At 52.2% G+C, this 17344-nt stretch overlaps 7 protein-coding genes across 7 annotated transcripts; 3 read left to right on the top strand and 4 right to left on the bottom strand.

The window, feature by feature from the left end:
* Nucleotides 1–44: 44 nt before the first annotated feature.
* Nucleotides 45–1598, bottom strand: GT037_011209 (histone-lysine n-methyltransferase; the record flags this gene model as incomplete). The annotated part of the gene is made up of 1 exon (XM_038936256.1): nt 45–1598. A coding segment is annotated over one exon (1554 nt), but the record flags the coding sequence as incomplete, so codon positions are not given.
* An 829-nt stretch (nt 1599–2427) lies between these two features.
* GT037_011208 (uncharacterized protein) lies at nt 2428–3498 on the top strand (the record flags this gene model as incomplete). Its single annotated transcript, XM_038936255.1, has 1 exon — nt 2428–3498. The coding sequence occupies one exon, from the start codon at nt 2428–2430 to the stop codon at nt 3496–3498; it is 1071 nt and encodes a 356-aa protein (XP_038781151.1).
* Nucleotides 3499–4218: 720 nt separating this feature from the next.
* On the bottom strand, nt 4219–5802 carry GT037_011207 (uncharacterized protein; the record flags this gene model as incomplete). The annotated part of the gene is made up of 1 exon (XM_038936254.1): nt 4219–5802. The coding sequence occupies one exon, from the start codon at nt 5800–5802 to the stop codon at nt 4219–4221; it is 1584 nt and encodes a 527-aa protein (XP_038781150.1).
* A 533-nt stretch (nt 5803–6335) lies between these two features.
* Nucleotides 6336–8544, bottom strand: GT037_011206 (uncharacterized protein; the record flags this gene model as incomplete). The annotated part of the gene is made up of 2 exons (XM_038936253.1): nt 6336–8297; nt 8353–8544. The coding sequence occupies 2 exons, from the start codon at nt 8542–8544 to the stop codon at nt 6336–6338; spliced, it is 2154 nt and encodes a 717-aa protein (XP_038781149.1).
* Nucleotides 8545–8963: 419 nt separating this feature from the next.
* GT037_011205 (uncharacterized protein) lies at nt 8964–9279 on the top strand (the record flags this gene model as incomplete). The annotated part of the gene is made up of 2 exons (XM_038936252.1): nt 8964–8997; nt 9056–9279. The coding sequence occupies 2 exons, from the start codon at nt 8964–8966 to the stop codon at nt 9277–9279; spliced, it is 258 nt and encodes an 85-aa protein (XP_038781148.1).
* Nucleotides 9280–9770: 491 nt separating this feature from the next.
* Nucleotides 9771–15389, top strand: GT037_011203 (uncharacterized protein; the record flags this gene model as incomplete). Its single annotated transcript, XM_038936250.1, has 9 exons — nt 9771–10011; nt 10058–10075; nt 10124–10412; nt 10561–11364; nt 11768–12502; nt 13674–13844; nt 13888–14244; nt 14294–14854; nt 14927–15389. The coding sequence occupies 9 exons, from the start codon at nt 9771–9773 to the stop codon at nt 15387–15389; spliced, it is 3639 nt and encodes a 1212-aa protein (XP_038781146.1).
* Nucleotides 12738–13573, bottom strand: GT037_011204 (uncharacterized protein; the record flags this gene model as incomplete). The annotated part of the gene is made up of 2 exons (XM_038936251.1): nt 12738–13467; nt 13551–13573. The coding sequence occupies 2 exons, from the start codon at nt 13571–13573 to the stop codon at nt 12738–12740; spliced, it is 753 nt and encodes a 250-aa protein (XP_038781147.1).
* Nucleotides 15390–17344: the final 1955 nt, after the last annotated feature.

The raw sequence follows: 17344 nt of genomic DNA, 5'->3' as shown, positions 1-17344 counted from the left end.
TTCTCCGCGATGAAATACTCAACACTCTCGCCCGCCCAACTTACACTGTTGGTCCCGCTCTCATACTTCTCCTCATCAAACAACCCCGCAATACTCTGTTCATTCCTAACCCCCTGCTTGGCACCACCACCGAAGCTCTCCAGACTAACCACCTTGCACCCCTGTTTGAGATCCAAAAACTTCTGTAACAGCAAATTATTCAGCGTCTCGCCAAACACCTTGTTGTTCACCAGCACGACATCCGCTCTTCTCAGCACCTCATCAATCTCCGGGGATTCCAAGAAATCCCCCTCGATAAGCTCGATGCGACCGAGCGTAATGTTCCAGAGTTTACTGCGCGCTTTGAGTTCGGCAGCTTGTTCCGATCCGAGGGAGGCGGCTAGTTTCATCTTCTCGATGCCCCAGGATTCGGCGCCGGTTTGGAGAGCGGATTGCAGGACGACGTTGCCTACACCGGAACCCAGATCAACAAACGTGTGTGTGCTGTTGAGCCCTGTTTGCGCAAAGATTTTGTGGACAAAAGGCGTCAGGAGTTCGCCATAGGTGGTTTCTTTTCCTTCGACTTTGCGCAGGCGGTGTGCGTGTGGGGAGACGATGCGGTTGTAGGATTGTGCTGTTATGCGCTTGACGAGGCTGAGGGGGATGGCGTGCATGTCGTCGAGGATACGTGGTATGGTGCCATTTGCATATTGGTCCTTGATCAACTTGTTGAATTTGGCGAGTTCAGCTTTGAAGAGTTCCGGGTCGTCTTTGGTTACGGCGCGCTTTAGGAGGCGGACGGTACCTAGGGCGTCGGAGGAGAGTTCGGCGGCGAGGTCGGGTGGGAGATAGTGCTGGATGATTTCTTCTATGCTGAAGTAGATGTCGTCTAGGGGGCTGTATTCCTCGTCTACTTCTTTGCGCGCTACGGCTTCGAATTTCTCGGGGCGTGATAGGCTGGGATATTGGAGTTCGACAGTGAACTTCTTCTCGCTACCGGGGAATGCGGATTTGTAGGCTTTTGCGACGTCGTCTTTTGTCATTTCGAAACCGTGTTTGAGTGTGCTCTTGCCCGACACGGCCTTCTTCTTTCTGAAGGCGGCGTTTTCCTGTGCCATCTTCAGCATGTCCGACGTGCCATTTGTGCCGTTTGCAACTCCATTTGATGTCCCGTTCGAAATCCCGTTCGCCTTGGCCTTTGTGTCTGCCTCCTCTATTCGTATACGTCTCTTCAAGTCCGGCTCGAGTGCGCGGTTCAGACTCATAGGCTCAATGCTATTACTCGCGGGCCGCGTTCTCCGTCGCTTGACGCCCAGCCGGTCACTGTCCTCATCATCGCTGGATTCATCGCTGCTTGCCCATTGCGGTGTATCGGTGCCTTTGCGCTTGCGAGTGTCGACACGCGACACGGAAACCGACTTGCGCGTGGGTTCCCGTGCGGCTGCTTGCGAGCGCGGGGTGGACTGGTATCGATTCGATGGCGGCCCTGATGCGCTGAGACTGCGTGTGCCGTTGCCTGGTCGAGTGTGTGGTGACGGTGAGGGGCTCGCTGTGGGGGCGGGTGCTTTCTTCACGAGGACAGTTCTCGTTTTGATCTTGGGCTTGCCGGGAGCAAACATGACGGCAGGAAGCGCTAGTTAAAGTTTGTAGGTGAAAGCAACGTGGTAGCGCAGAAGAAGATAGGCGAAGCAGCGGGCCGGTGCAGGTGAAGGAGTGTATGGCCGGCTGTGAAGAGAAGGACGTCGAAGATCAAAGGGAAGGCAGCAGGCCGGTCAGCCAATACGGAAGGCGTCGCACGCGCAATGGAGAAGATACGTGACCAGGCCGTCCTGTAGCCTGCACGCCACTGCACCTCTAACCGGGATCGTCTCGGTAATCCGTCTTGGCATCTGTCCCTGCTTCTACACTACCAACCTCATCTTACTGACCTACGCCAAGATTCTCTCCAAACCCATCGGATGCGCTGTGCTGGTCACCAGGGGGTCAATTTACTAGGATATTCATGTTGTGACATTCATTGTGTGTTGCTCACAGCTTGCCGTGGTCACGCCACGATGCTGCAGGTGGCTACTGCTGGAATATCCCAATGCAAGGGGTGCCATCACCGCCAGCTGACATCTGCTGAGATCCCATCACACACCTATTGCGTTCATTCAACACATTGACGCCTTGGTTCATGGAGACGATCGACCTCCAGCAACATGAATATAGGAACGCGGAACGTCAAGAACCGCCAGCTAAGCTTCTGTCTTCGTCGCAGGGCTTCACAGCGACCATATAGTTAAGGTAAAATCTTGCTCACACCAATCTTTCATAACAAGACTATCTAATTGCGCCATTGTTTATCGCATTGGTGTAAGTTTGCTTGCAACTTGCTGTTTTCTGTTAACATTGGGCAAAAGCCGAGTATCAAGAGAGTCGGAAACAATTGCCCACGCTGTGCGCACCATGACTGAGGACCTTGTGGTATGCGGAGACTGTCCTAATCTTGCCAAGCATCTCCCAGGAATCTTAATAGAGACTGACCTCGATTACGCCCCTGGCACAGGATATACAAGTCCAGGTAGCACATTCAGGTTGGGCTTGCTAGCGGATGCATCGATAGCAATTCGGCGAGAAGACAGTACGCTAGAGATATCAGAGCCAGCAGAATGCATACCCCCAACTCGTCTCGCGCCTCGAGCACGACGCCACGCACTAGATGAGAGCACAGAAGAGAGGGTCAAAGGCCTGCTCGGGGTCGCAACCGACTCCCGCGTCCCACACGGCCCAACGCATCAGCCATCTACTCAAAAACTTCTAAACACCTTACCCTCATCAATCCGCTCTCGGGCCTCCTCCCTCGACGAACCCCGCCCTCTCCCCTTTCGCTGGCAATTTCCAGTCGGTAAGCGCTACCGCATCGGCGACCCTGCTGCCTTTGCCGCGATGAAGGAACGGAATATCGAATGGTATGTAACAACGGGTGTGCTGGTGGAAGACTGCACTGGTCTAAGGTGGAATGCTGGTACCTACAACTACCTCTTATACTGGCACGTAGAAGGCATGCCGGCGCCTGGAGAGGAAGATGCGGGACAGAAGTGGTTGCAAATAGAACCGGACGTCGTGCGAGACTGGCAAAGGGAGAATTGGGAGGCCGATTTTGGGGAGGCGGTAATGGATGTGCAAGACGAGCCTGCAACTCCCATTGTAGAAGATCTCAACATAATGAACGAACCATCGTCGCCGCTTAACAAGGTAAGTAGTGTTTCGCTCAAGAGTGCGCTGCGTAGTCAGAACGGGCCGCCATCGCCTTCTCCGTCAACTCAATCGGAAACTGGTCCTGGGTCACCGAAAAGAGAGAAAAAGGTGAAGTTTCATCAGAAGAAAGGGAAGAGGACGGTACTATTGGAAGTCGACGATGAGGGTGTACCAGTGGAAGAACAAGGTAAGATTGTCGAGACGAAAGTGGATGAGACGGACGTCTTGTCCGATAATGAGGGGAGGTCGGCAAAGAATGGTTGGTGGCGGATTGAATAGGATGTTTGACGTAGGACTCATGTTCGATCCTTTTTTTTTGTTCAACCAGATGTTCTGTCCATGAATGCACGCCACGTCAAACCGGCCTCCACTTGGCTGGAGTGGCGATGAGAGGCGCGCTGTATACCGCAGGGATGATATTACCCCACCTGCCTAAACCAGAGAAACACTGTCTTGTCAGCACACACGCAGTGAGACAACACTGTGAGTTTCTCTGCAATAACAAGCTACAAAACCTGTCATTCCTTTCGCACGTCCATGTTACAGTCTTGATGAGAATTTCTGAGTTTAGTCTGTAGACCATCTTGATTTGCTACAAGACCAACATTTCTCATCACCACACCGCCAGTAAGCTTTCCTCGTTTCTATATTCCTAGGTCTTGAGAGGCTCCAGACTGATTGCAATAGGTATCATGGTATACTTCGACCAGCACATTGTCTTCCCTGCGGAAACTCGATCTTTCATCAACACGCTTACGTTAGTTCTCTTTATATTTGCGTTTGCCTTGATTTTTGTCGGTGCGATGATCTATCAGTTGACCATGGCTATTCGGGCGCAGAATGAGATCCTGGGAATGAGGAATCGTACTCAGGTGAGGAAGCTGGAAGGTGAAAAGGAGTAAAGTTATCAATAACGTGGTAGTGACTTTCCATGGCAAGATGAATCGATAACACATGAGGTTGCTATCCATTCACATATTGAAGTCTTTGCCAGGATGTTTATGCCATGCTTGGATCTCTGGCTTCACCTCCCCCAGCCTCGAGATCCTCCTTGATATCATCTTTAGTCCTTTCTGTGCTCAGTGTTCTTAAAGCTTGGATCAAGGAGAGAATGAGAGAACCAGGTCCTGATAACACAACAACAGCTGCGGGTGCAGTAAGCATGATGAGACCCAGTCGGAGATCATGCAGCATGCCAACAAGAAACGATGCTACCATCAACATCCATGCGACACCGAACAAGAACTTTGAATACCGAGGTTGTCCTATCACCGTGATTTCAGTCTTGCCCTTCTCCAACCGCTTGTTTAGATGCAGTGTTTTTAAATGAGACCATGCCCAAGACAAAAGGTAGACCAGCGCAGCAACGGTGCAAAACACCGTAGTGATACCGCAAAAATCATACACAATCCAGCGTAGATCTCTAGCTCGATTTTGCATACTCAAAAATGTACCAGCAAGCGAGAGCGGCAGGAAAAAGGCGGCACAGTAGGTCAAAGCCGATAGACTTGAAGCTTGCCGTTGCTGTGCGAACTGATTATATACTTCCAAACGTTTGTCGGCCAGAGTTTCTCGTCGCCTAAGGTTTGAGACCAGGAGCGAGCTTTCAATCTCAAGGCGACGAAGACTTTGTTCGTAGCTTGAGAGAGACTCACTAGCGATAGATTCCAGGGCCTGTGGGGTACTCATGTGGTTGATGTATCTTTGGATATCCTCGGATTTACGTATCATCGACTGAGTGAGTTCAAAACCATCGAGCCGCTTTTCAAGGTATCCCACAACGACAGGGGCATGAGTGGCTACAGGTAGTAGCTCTTGATCTCTCGAGACGAATTTTTCAAATACCATTATATCAGTTCTCAAGAGATCGATAAGCAAGAAACCGGGAAAATCCTTGGCATGGCGTATAGGCTCATTGAGTAATCCCTGGAACCGACAAGCAAATTGCCGTTGCCAAGCTGACGGTGGGATAGCAAAGTTGTCATGTGCAGTAGTCACCATCTTGCCATCCGATGTATATGCGTCTCGGAAATCGAACCAAACAGCCATGTACCGATTGTCTGCACCTCGGGTCAAATGGACCTGACTGCGCACAACAAGCTGATCAGCGTGTGGCTTTGATGGCATCGCAACATACTCGGGTAAGAGCATCTTTTGAACTCGGCCAGGTTGAATTGAAAGCCAGTCCAAAAGGCATCGTGGATCGTATGGCATAAGGAATTGTTCGGTGGTGCTAGGTATATTGTTGTACGGGAAGCGACGTACATCGCGTGTTACTTGTTCGATGTATCCTGCCGAAGCTTCCATCTTGCGACGTTGGAATATCGACTTCGCGTCTGTGAATGAGGCGCAGAGGAAGATTTGTGCAGTTTCTGGCTTCTGGACCTGTAAAGTAGCAGGCAGCGTGTCCAATAGTGGAAGGAACTTTGGAGGCTCGATGCCACGCAAATCGAGCTCGATCAGAAGACTGACGCTCTGAGGCAGATCGGCTAAGACATCCGTATGCTGTTGCTGGGGGTAGGACGGGTCGACCCAGCGTAACTTTTCCTCCAAAATCGGATCTCCCCAATATGTGTCCCCCATACTTGCGGTAACTGCCAAGAAATGAATTTGTACTACGACGAACGGTAGATGAGAGAACTGCAACGCGTAGCGCGAACATGTCCAGTTAATATAAGTAACGTCATCATGGGAAGCCTGCGCGATTAACGCTCCCCCAGCGGGGTAATGCTACCGTATCAGTTGGGGATAAGCACAAGGCTGAGAATGTCATGCTATCAACATAAGGGTAGTCTTGGGTGCGTCCATGACGGCAACCATCACAACAAAAAACAATGACGAGGTACAAAATTTGATGGGCAGATGAGGGGGAGAAGAAAAATCCACTTTGAACAATTTGCGTCCGGGAAGCCTCAAAAGACGTGTGCCTCGCTGCCTCTTACCGATCAGGTGAGCCTCGCCAATTCCCGATGAGCAAGAGCGACGAGCAGTCCTCGTATGTCCCAACGGCAGCCTCACCAGCCAGATACCCATCAATGTTTGACTGAGTCACTGTCTATCACGCATTAAACACCTACCATTAATCATACATCCAAGAAGGGAACCCCACAACCGCATCAACGCCGTCGATCCCGACTACGACTCCTCGAGCGACTCCTCCGTCTACGCCTCTCCCTATCATCACGCCCCCTATCCCTACTCCTCTCCCTACTCCTTTCGCGACTCCTCTCTCTAGGCTTACGATCGCGATCTCGCTCCTTGTCCTCAGCATCAGCACCAGAAGCAGAGGCACCACCAGGTTGGTAGCAATCACTCTCCAGTCTCCTACTGCCCCTATCCCTATCCCTATCTCTCCCTCCATCCCAGCGATCATAGTCCCTCGTCCGATACCCACGTCCACCACGATCCCGACTATCATCCCTCTTACGCGGAGGAGGACGACTGTCATCGCGCTTGCGGTCACGCTCACGGTCCCGACTATCGTCGCGTGGCTTCCTTGCACTACCGCCCGCAGCGCCCCCACCGCCAGGGACATAGCGATCGATATTCTCCGGACTCCTGGAGCGCGAGCGATTGCGGCGGCGCGCAGGTACAGGGCTCCTGGAGCGCTCCCGTCTTGCACCCCTCGAACGGGAGCGTTCCCGGTCTCTCCGCCGCTCGTCGCGAGCCGGCGAGGGACTGCGTGTGCCGTAGCGTGATTTACGACGTGAGGTGTGGGTTTCGCGTGAGCGGCTCCGACTGTCGCGACGCGAGAGTTTGTCGTCTCGGTCGTCGCGGCGGGACGGACGGTAAGAGTGTCTGTCGTCGTCGCGGCGGGAACGGCGGTCATCTTCATAGCGGGAAGAACGTCGGTCTCTGTCGAGGCGGCTGCTGCGCGAGTGCGACCGTGTTCTGCTGCGCTTTCTGGTGCTGCGTGCGATGCTGCGGGATCTTGAACGACCTCGCTTCGAGGGCAGCTCGGGCGGCTTGTCCCATCTGGCCTTGGCTGATTCCGCTGCTGATGGCGCGTCTGTCATGGTGACATCTTCGTCTTTGCTCGGTGACCGTTGCGAGGGTGAGGCGGGTTTGCTGTCGAGCCTGGCCAGTCGAGGATCACGAGGAACAATTGACTTGGGAGGTTGCGCCTTCCGCATAGGAGGTTCGAGAGATTCGGACCGCTCAAGGACAGGTCGCTGTCGTGATTTCTTCATTTGCTCGCTCTCCTGTAGTAGAAGTTGCAATGCCAAGTCGTCGTCCACCTTGATGTCTTTGATGTTTTCAGGCTTGATAGATGAACGGCGTTCGGGTGATCTGCTTCTTGTCCTGCTCCTTCGCCTGCTCCTGTCTCGTCCACGACGATCCCTATCGCGCTCGGGAGTCCTGCTACGACTACGGCCACGGCCACGGCCACCACGATGGCGCCCACCTCGATCTCGGTCAAGCTCCTCTTGTATGCGACGCTCTCGCTCGGCATCTTCTTCGCGGATCTTCTTGAGACGGGCCTCTCGGCTCTTCTCGTGTTCCTCTCGCTCCTTTTTGAGGCGCAGGCGCTCTTCTTCTCTCTCTTTGTCAATCCTCTCTCGGTCTTTGCGACGGCGCTCCTCGTCTTCCTTGTCGCGCTCTTCCCGCTCCTTGCGTCTCCGCTCCTTCTCCGCTTGTCGTTCTCTCTCACGGGCTTCGTCTTCTTCCTTCTCGCGGCGCTTGCGCTCTTCCCTCTTTGCCTTCTCCTCGCGCTCTCTCTCGCGCTCTGCCTCCAGCTCCTTCTCTCGTTTGGCCTCTCGCTTCTCTCTGCGAGCTTCTGCCTCTTGAGCCCACTCTTCTTCGCTCTTGCTACCTCGCTGTTCCTCCTCGGCGGCTGCTTCGGCACCAATCTCCTGAATGCGGTACTCGCGCATCTTTGGCACTCCATGCTCGTCTATTAATTTATCCAACAGAGTATTGACTGTGTTCATGATGTTGCCATAGATGTCGCTGCGCTCACCAGCGCCTTCTATAAGCGTGGTTGCCATTCGGGGATCTTTGGACAGTAGAGAGGGATTGCGGTCCGTTTCGCGATCGACGAGCTCCTTGAGCGCGGCTTGCAGTTCATCTTTGGCAGGCTAGAGCGTGATTGTCAGCCTGCGGTGTTAGGATGATAAATATCTTGCCACTCACCCCTGACACGTATTGCTTCATCAGGTCTCTGCGTATATCGTCGTATGCGCCCTTCTTGCGAAACATGTGCACGAGGCTGTCGATAGCTGATCGTTTCGCCTGCGAAAGCGGGAGCTCCGAGGGCCTCAATTTTTTGCGCATAGTCGCAGCGCCATCGCTCTCTGGTGCGCGCTTGCGGCTGACTTCCGCCATGGATGATTAGTCGTGGTTGCGATCAGCCGTTTTGGTGTCGTTTGTGTCGCGGCCAGGCGCAGGATGTCGGGGGTGGGAGAGGCTGACGAGCAGCGAATGACGTAGAGGCGCCAGGCTGCTACCCCAGCCGAAAATGTTTGCAAGGAATGAATGGTAGGACGAGAAGTGAAAAAGTGAGAGACAATATCAGGAGGGTCGCGAAATCGGCATTGTTGCGGAGGTGAGGTCGGCGGACGTTACTTCCGCATCCGCGTGGGTGGTTCGTTCTTGGCATTTGCGAGCTTGACAATGGAGCATCGCAAGCCATAATCCCGGTACAGCGGTGACAACGCGCCTCCACGACATCCGTCCCAATTGCTGCTGCTGCACGCGACGACTTTCTCACACCAATACAACTACCACCATCACCCCAATTCACCATGGTCCACAAGGTCCTCTTCTGGAGCGGGCTCGGTACGTCCCCAACAGCCTGCGCGTGCCCACCAAGGACTCTGCTGACGACCTTCACCAGGTGTTGCCGCCAGGCTATGGCAGCTGGGCATTGAGATGCGCCCCCTCTTCAACAAGGAGTCTCTCTGGGTCTACCCCATCTACGCCGGCGCTGGTGGCAGCTTCGGCTACTGGCTCACTGGTGTTGAGCAACGGCAATTCCGACTCCTGGCCGACCGACGAGACGCCCTACTCGAGAAGAGACAGCGAAGGAAGGAGCGTGAGGAGGCTACCGGTACCTCCTAAGGCGCTGTTGCCTGCAATGGCATGACGCGGGTGTGTGAGGGGTAGATGAAGCTGGGAGCTGGCAGCGGTATACACGTCTAGAGCGTCATCGCACTCATGCCGGGACCCGAGATATCATATGCTGCATTCAGTCTTCATGGTGGGCTAAGTTTGGGGGTGCCATATCCGTGGGGGCTGCATCTGTGCCGAGAGCAGCTTTCTACCAAATCTTGGCTGGTGACTCGATTTGTACATATCCCATTTGAAAATCAACCACAAATGCAAAAACATCATCGCTCAGCCAATGTCAAAACGTGCCTTGAATGCGAAATATTGCCTAGTCGAGTAACGCGCTACACTACCCTAACGGATTAGTGCATGACTCTTGCCTCTGCTATTCTGAGCTTGTGAAAGAACATCCATGTTAACGAACACTCTGTCAACATCAATATGACTTGATAAGACCGCCCCCCGAGACCCATGTGGTCAGAACTTGCTCCACATATCTTGTCATGTCTGCTGAGAACTTCCTTTCGCCTCATGGCGACAACTCAACCCCGGTCTCTCTAACGACGAACGGCACCCTCAGGACCAAAGGCATTGTTGTTTTCTCCGGCGGCAGCGCAGCCAACAATCTAGTCGATGTGTTCAAGAAAGTAAGAGAAGACAAAAGGTGCCCGCTGAGCTACGTCATTCCTATCAGTGATAATGGCGGAAGCTCGTCTGAGCTGATACGCGTTTTCGGAGGGCCAGGTACGCAACATTTGGTGCAAGAGTAGCACAACACTAACAGTGGCAGGTATCGGTGATGTTAGGAGTACGCGCATACCGAATAAAGTTTGAAGATTCATACTAATCCGCCTAGGTCGTCTCGTCCGTCTAATCCCGGACGACCCCGATCATGATGATAGCGAGAAAGCAGCCATCAAGACCTTCTTCAACCATAGATTACCCAAGGAACGTTCTTCGGCAAGAGAAGAGTGGTTGCAGATTGTAGAGGCTGAACATGCACTCTGGACGAATATTTCAACCGCGAAGAAAGAGCTAGTACGGTCGATACTGAACGTTGTCGCATACGAAATCGTCAAGCGTCGTCGACCTTCATCTAATTTTGACTTTTCAGGTGCAAGCATCGGTAATCTGTTTCTCACTGGGTATGTACAGTCGCTCATCTGAAGCTTTGTGTGTTCTTCCATTCATACACTGTCTCGCAATCCCTTATTGTGTTTCTCGCTCTGGCTATCGCAGACTCCCCTCTACCTTCTTATTATCATTGAAACCGTCGATAATTAACGTTTCTAGCGCTCGCCTGTTCACCGGCTCCTTCGAATCTGCCATCTACCTCCTCTCCAGCATATGTTCTGTCCCCAGCCACACGTCCGTTCTCCCCGCAATAAACACCAACTTCACTCACCACATATCCGTGAGCCTCACAAACGGCGACACCATCACCGGCCAAAACTCCATCTCCCACCCCTCTATCTCAACAGCACTAGTGCCCGGCTCAGACGCCCCAGCCATTGACGAAACAGAACAGCACGATCGAATCGAAGACGCCAATCTCCCCGGCTCTCTCCCCACCCTCCGGAAACAATACATCACCTTTTCCAAAGCCGACGAAGAGGAGCTACCAGCAAGAATAGAAAGGCTGTGGTACATCAACCCCTACGGCCAGGAAATCCGGCTCTCGGCCAATCCAACGGTGCTGAGTGCGCTGAATGATGCTCAAGCTGTTATATACAGCATCGGCTCGCTATACACGTCCATTATTCCTTCTTTGGTGCTCAAAGGGATTGGGGAGGCTGTTGGTAACCCAGCTATCCGCTATAAGATCCTGATTCTAAACTCGACAATCGATCGCGAGACGGGACCGTCGTCCGACCCATACTCCGCGCTTGATTTCATAGCCGCCATCGCAAAGGCATGTGAAGAGTCGAAGAATGTGTTTGGTCCCCTGGATAAGAGTCAGTATAAGAAGTACGTGACACACATCATTCATCTACAGGGGCCGGGGACTCCGGCGGTGGACCGAGATGAGCTTAAGAGCATTGGCATCGAGCCGATAAGGGTGTATGGGAAGAAACATGAAGGGGAGAATTTTGTGAGGTATGATGGGACGGCTTTGGTGCAGGCGCTAGAGGTTACGATGGGGAAGAGGGATCCGAGGATGCCTAGTCGACGGAACACTCTGGAGGGGCCGGCGAGATGATACTTGGACGGTGAAGTCAGTCCGATATCTCTTTTCCTACTATAACGCGATGAACAGCTTGTGGGTAGACAGCGGCTTTTGTCCATTGCCTCGAAGTCTATATACGTATACCTTGCTGTAAGCAATACTAATTGTACGCCTTACCTCGCTTAGTTAGCGGATGCATGTTCGTGCATCTAGCCCCTGTTGCAGCCTGCAAATGTGGGCTTTCTCTATACAAACCTCAGGCACTAGCGACCCCTAGATGGCATGACTCTTCTCGCGTATCTCATAAAGATGCGGTGCGTGCGATGTCTCTAGTTGGCCTCGTTACTTCTCGCCGCTTCCTTGCATGCCCACATTCAATGCTACATCACCCACAATGTCTCTTCCGAATGTCACCTCAGGCGAAGAAATCGCCGTGATGAATACCAGCGCATTCAAACGCCTCTACTGGCCCATCCTAGATAAAGAAGGCATATCAAACATTCACGTCGCCAACAAAGAGAACGATACGTCTTCGAGTCCCAGTGCTTCTTTTACAAACCACCCCGTCGCCCTCGAACCAGCAACCGTTACAAACGCTTCTAAAATCTTCGTAACAGCAGAATGTCTCGCTTGTAAAGAGGGCGAATGGAATGACGGTTTCGAAGGACAGCCAGAAGGTGTCGAGAGACTAGAAGACGCGTGGGACTATTTGGTCATCGAAACCGCTGACGGTAGCCCTGTACTCGTCCGCGATGTGGTCGCCCAAGTCCATACATGGGCTGCCAATCCTTTCATTGGGGATAAGATTCGCGAAGGCATGGTTTGGATGTACAACGCCTCGTTTGAGCGCGGTGAAGATGGATGGTGCTCAGTAGGCATTGGCAGCGAGGACGACTTACTTGAGGTGCCAGAAGGTACCAAGATATTCTTTGAGAGCTTTTTCGAACATGGCCCTGATCAGGATACTGGCGTACCCGTTGTCGCTATAGAGTTTTGGGTGGAAGGGTGGGAGGGGAAGAGCGCGGAATACTTTTGGAAATCGCGCGGTGACCCAGTGAAGCATATGTTGTAGGTATCTCGTTTCAGTTAGTTGTGTTGGTGCCTTAACGCCTTTGCTAAACGTGGTTTCAATGTCTCTTCTCAATCCCTGGAGAAGGCCGAAAGGCCTTCATACAAGACACTCAAGAACAACCAATTACACCTTAGCAACAATACAACCGATTTGCATCGAGCACCCGTTCCGATGGAGATGACTTGAATACTCTACTACAGCCGTAGTAATTCTTTCTTTCTAACGGACATCCTAAAAGGCTGTTCGATCCATCTGTAGCATGTTAACTCTATAATAGGGTACTACTGAGATCTCAACCTCTACATACCGTGGGGGCGAATATTCCGTCCCCATAACCACGAGAACTCCAAATCTTTCTAGTATACCGTTCATTGGCTCCTCCATGAACTTTGTAACGTCCACACCCACTTCTCTGATATCGGTTTCCTCGGCTTCCATCAACCGCACGAAACACAAAGCGTCCTTGATGCGCGTGCTGAAATACTGGAGGATGCGTTGAGAAAATAGGATAGCCTGCTCAACATTCGGATTCATACTACGCCACATGGCGTGATGTGCTATATCGATGTAAACACGGACTTTAAAGTCTCTGTTGAGGTCATCAAAGTGACCGGTAGCCTTGAGCTTGTCCATCGCATCTGTGAGCTCCTCAAATTCAAAGTCTGGCTGGCCTGCGTCCAAGACAATAATCAAGCCTGGAATTTTCTTGACTTTGGGATAAAGTCGCATGAATTGTTCAATGTCCTCGTAATACCAGGGCCGATATAGCATCTGCGGCACGTTCTCGTAGTACCAAAGTAGGCATTCTCGAGAGAATTGTTCGCAACACTGGTCTTTGACGAAATCGTCGATTGGTTTGGATCGTTTAGTCTCCTGGTCAAGGTCCAGGAGTGAGTATATTCGGTCGCGAAGTTCGCGTGGCAGACGATCACATATCTTGGTGCTGAGTTGGAGCGTATAACTGAATTTATTAGCATAAGTATTATGTCTGCGACCGACGTCAACACGTCAACGAAGGATGTATATGAACGGGTAGATGCGCACGGTTTGTCACTCTGTTCAGCCATGTGTATGATGGTAGAAGTGATGAGGGGACGGTGCGCTTACAGTTGCAGGACAAGACTTTAGTATTTAGGTAATACTGATGCCTAAATACTAATGTCGCAGGTTACTGCGGTGGTTAGGCGTGCCGAGACGGCTCAATATCCGCTCCACCCTGTCAGACACGATCGCACGGCAACTACCCCAAATCCAGCTGAACGTGTTTTGCCAAGCAGACGCCATTGGGACGGTCCGCAAGGCATGGCTTACGCTTACCTTAGTCGAGACCGTTGTCTCGTATGTATATATCGCCCAGCGCATCGCGCTTCCGAATCTCCAGCAGCAGTCCTTTAGCTTTCCGAATGGAAACAGTTGTCGCATGCGTTGAGTCGGTGCTCACTTATCTTGTCGGGCCGCCGCCACAGCGCCCGGTTACCCAGTGGACCATGCCGCCAAACAACGTCTACGGAGTACCGACACCAAGTGAAGCGAGTACAGCGCCGGATGATACAGAGACCTGGTACTGTGACTTTTGGGAGAAAGCTTACGCCGTTCCGCAAAAGGACAGAAACAACATCATCATCTACGAACCGAGAGAGACAGATATACCCGATCCAAGGGCCAGACCAGAATGGGCGAGCAAACGGTTGCGAAAGGCTTATGAGCTTCTTGGAGAAGGCCATCCAAGGATAGTGCGGTGGGTGCAGCGTAGAGCCAGTGTGGTGTTATCGCTGATGTAACGATAGGTGTACCAGCCCTTTAGATAGCGACGCTGGCAATGGGGTGATTGTTGAGAGACTCAATCCAGGGCCACACTGGGGTGATCTTCCCGTCATGACTACACCTGTACAAGAGACGCCTTCCAGAGAGGATAAGGTTATGCTGGCTTTGTACTATCGTTGGGCCTTGCAAGCACTGTCTGCCCTCAGTTTTTCCCACTCCCGCTCTGTGTATCTGACATTCTTCTCGTCTAGAAATGTATGGCTACGATCCGACTTTTCGCTTGCTATTACAGGTTTCATCAGCGTTGAAGGACCCGAGCTCGATGCCGATGCGCTGAGAGACGCTTGGAAGCAATCGAAGCGAGATGAGAGACAGGAGCGAGATTATCAGGCATTCGTTGCTGGTAGAACACAAGAGCCGGAGCCCTCTGATGAAGAGAGTAATGCAGATAGCGAAGAGATTCCAGAGGGGTTCTCCGAATCTTGGAGTGAAGGAGAATGGGCGGGGGATGGCAACGCTTTGTTCTACGATGATTATTTCAACATCACGTATCCTCGAGAAGGTGGATATCATCGCAAACCTTTGTGAGTAACTGCCACTTTTGGTCCGGTCGTACTTGAGATGTAACGTTTCGCTGACCATCGTATTGTGATAAGGTTTTACTGGGCTAGCTTTGTCTGGGAGCTCATGACTAACGGTCTCACAGCCGAAGCGCCTTGGAAACGTGACATAGACTGGAGTCCGTTCTCACCTGGAGGGCGCCCGACGGAAGAAGCGGCAGATTGGCGCGACCAGCTTCAAGTGTTAGAGCAGGCTAGGCTTGGAAGTGTGTTGCTCAAAGCCTGGAAGGGCGAATACGAAAGTGCGGAGCAAGCTGCCGAAGATATCAGAAAGATCGCCAGAGAAATAGGCATCAATGTCGTCAGCAGTACGGTGGAAGTAGGCGACGATTGGATGAAGCTGTTCAAGGATGAAGTTGATATTGGCGAGCCTTGGGAGAATATTTTCGAGCTGGATAAAGCGCAAAAGAAGTGGGGAACGCGAACGCTCAGATTCAAGCGGAAAACTACACATGTAAACTTGCCTGCGATAGAGCAGACTAATTTAGCAGGGCCATAGCTCACTCAGATGGGTTGATACGCACCAATTGGTACGCCATCTGGGCGGTCAGTATCAGTCTTTGGTGATCACGTTTTTGAGCGAGGATTATCCGTGTCTTTACCCTTGTAATGTCACATTGCTGTGTTGCGCATGGTTTTAATCAAAGAAAATAGCTAATAGTGAGCCGAAAGCCAACCATCTGCCGATGGTGTGCAGATGAGGCTCACGAAGGTCGTTGCGCAACATTCGATCACACGTCTGCCTGTTCAATGCATGTCGCAGTAGTAATCAGCCCGTTCAAAAACTTGTTCCGAATCATCAAGACACCCTCTCAGTCTTTCCTTATCGGATCATCCAATGTTAATCGTAAAAATGGCCACTGCCTGGCATCGTGTGTCCAAAGTGTAGATAAGATCGCCTAGTAATGTAACGCCATCATGACTCCTGCCGCTGCCTGATAGATGCACGAGCTTGATTGCTGGAGGATCGATCTAGCGGTCAAGAGAATGCTAAAAGCCAGTGGAAGGCTGCATCGCGAAGCGTGTGTAGACAAACCATCGTGTTCGGCCGTGTCTCAGGCATGCAAGTACCCGCGGCTCGTGCCAACGAGATTGCAACCCCAAGAAGTGCCGTGTGGTCCAGATCCTGATTTCTACGTGCCGATCACGATGTTTCTGCTCGATTTCGATGCTAAGTATTGTTTATCAGTCCATTCTTCCAGTCTTGAAACGGCGGCATGTTCATCCTGATTGGACTTGCACTACACGGGGCGTTGGCATGCTCGGTAGAGAAATATCCGGCTGGCTGAATGCTTGAAGTGATGCCTTGACGCTGGTAGTTAGAATCCTGAGGCGACTGGCACGAGCCGACGAGCCCGGGCCGAGCTGATCCTGAGATAGTTCTGGCAACAATGCATACGCCAGCATACGCATGTGGCCGGTGAGCGGATATCAGCACGGGAGAAAGAAATGTATAATTGACGCGGCTTCTTGCAGGCATTGTAGTCATTCTCGCCTATGGGAAATGATTCTGGTATTCGGTTGTGGTATGTCAACCCAGACATGCATAAGGCTGGCTGTCGCAAATGTCATTCAGCGGCCATTATGCATGTCATCCAGCCTGCGTCCGGTGTCTGTCGATAGGGCCTCCGGATTTGATATTGTCCGCGAGCTTCCGGCAAGAAGGCTATTGGTTGGATAGGAAGCTGGAGATTGGAGGGCGTGACGAGGTGCATGGAGGGGCGTCAAAGTCTAGTTGGAGGAGCGACAGCAATCCAATGTGCAGTAGTAGATCGACGCTGCGCGAACTTATGCTGAGCCGCGCTGCAGAGCGACCTCGAACTCATGCAGTCTAGAGAGGAGCTCAACCAATGTTAGTTGTAGAGGTGTGATGGCATTGCGATACATCGAGTGGCGAAGCGCGAAAATGTTTGACATGCACTGTGGTGATGCAAGCGGGGGGCTGAGTGAGATGAGTGAACTGATTGCAGACGCACAAGAAAGGTACGGACTACGCCTGTGACAGCGGGTACAAGTAATAGCGGTCGAAGGACTTCTGTGCAACCGGCGGGATCTCATTGCGTCTTGCGGCTGTCGGTTGGATGCATTGGCAGAGCGGGACCAAGGGCAAGCTGATAGACTGGACGTCAGCAGACATTCCTTTAGCGATCTTAAGCGACTGTCCAAGTAGATGGTCCTGATATTTTGTGTGCGCACCTTGGTGTGGTGGCTTGGTGTGGTCAGTTGCCTTCTTTTGGCTGAGTTGAAGCGGAAGGGTGTGGTGAACGGCGCATGGGCCAAAGGTGGGGTAATGACGCCTTGTTAGCGTCGACGCGTCAATGAGCCATGGCTTCTTCGCGCACTGACAACGTCTCCTCCACGACGACTTGATGTCTTCAGCTCGACAACGGGTTGGAAGAAAGAACAGTATTCGCGTCTGCAACTCGCGAATCGATCCCGAACGCTGCAGATGTA

The sequence above is a fragment of the Alternaria burnsii genome (assembly GCF_013036055.1).
Source record: "Alternaria burnsii strain CBS107.38 chromosome Unknown 28, whole genome shotgun sequence".
NCBI lineage: Eukaryota > Fungi > Ascomycota > Dothideomycetes > Pleosporales > Pleosporaceae > Alternaria > Alternaria burnsii.
This window is presented reverse-complemented; position numbering and strand designations above follow the sequence as displayed.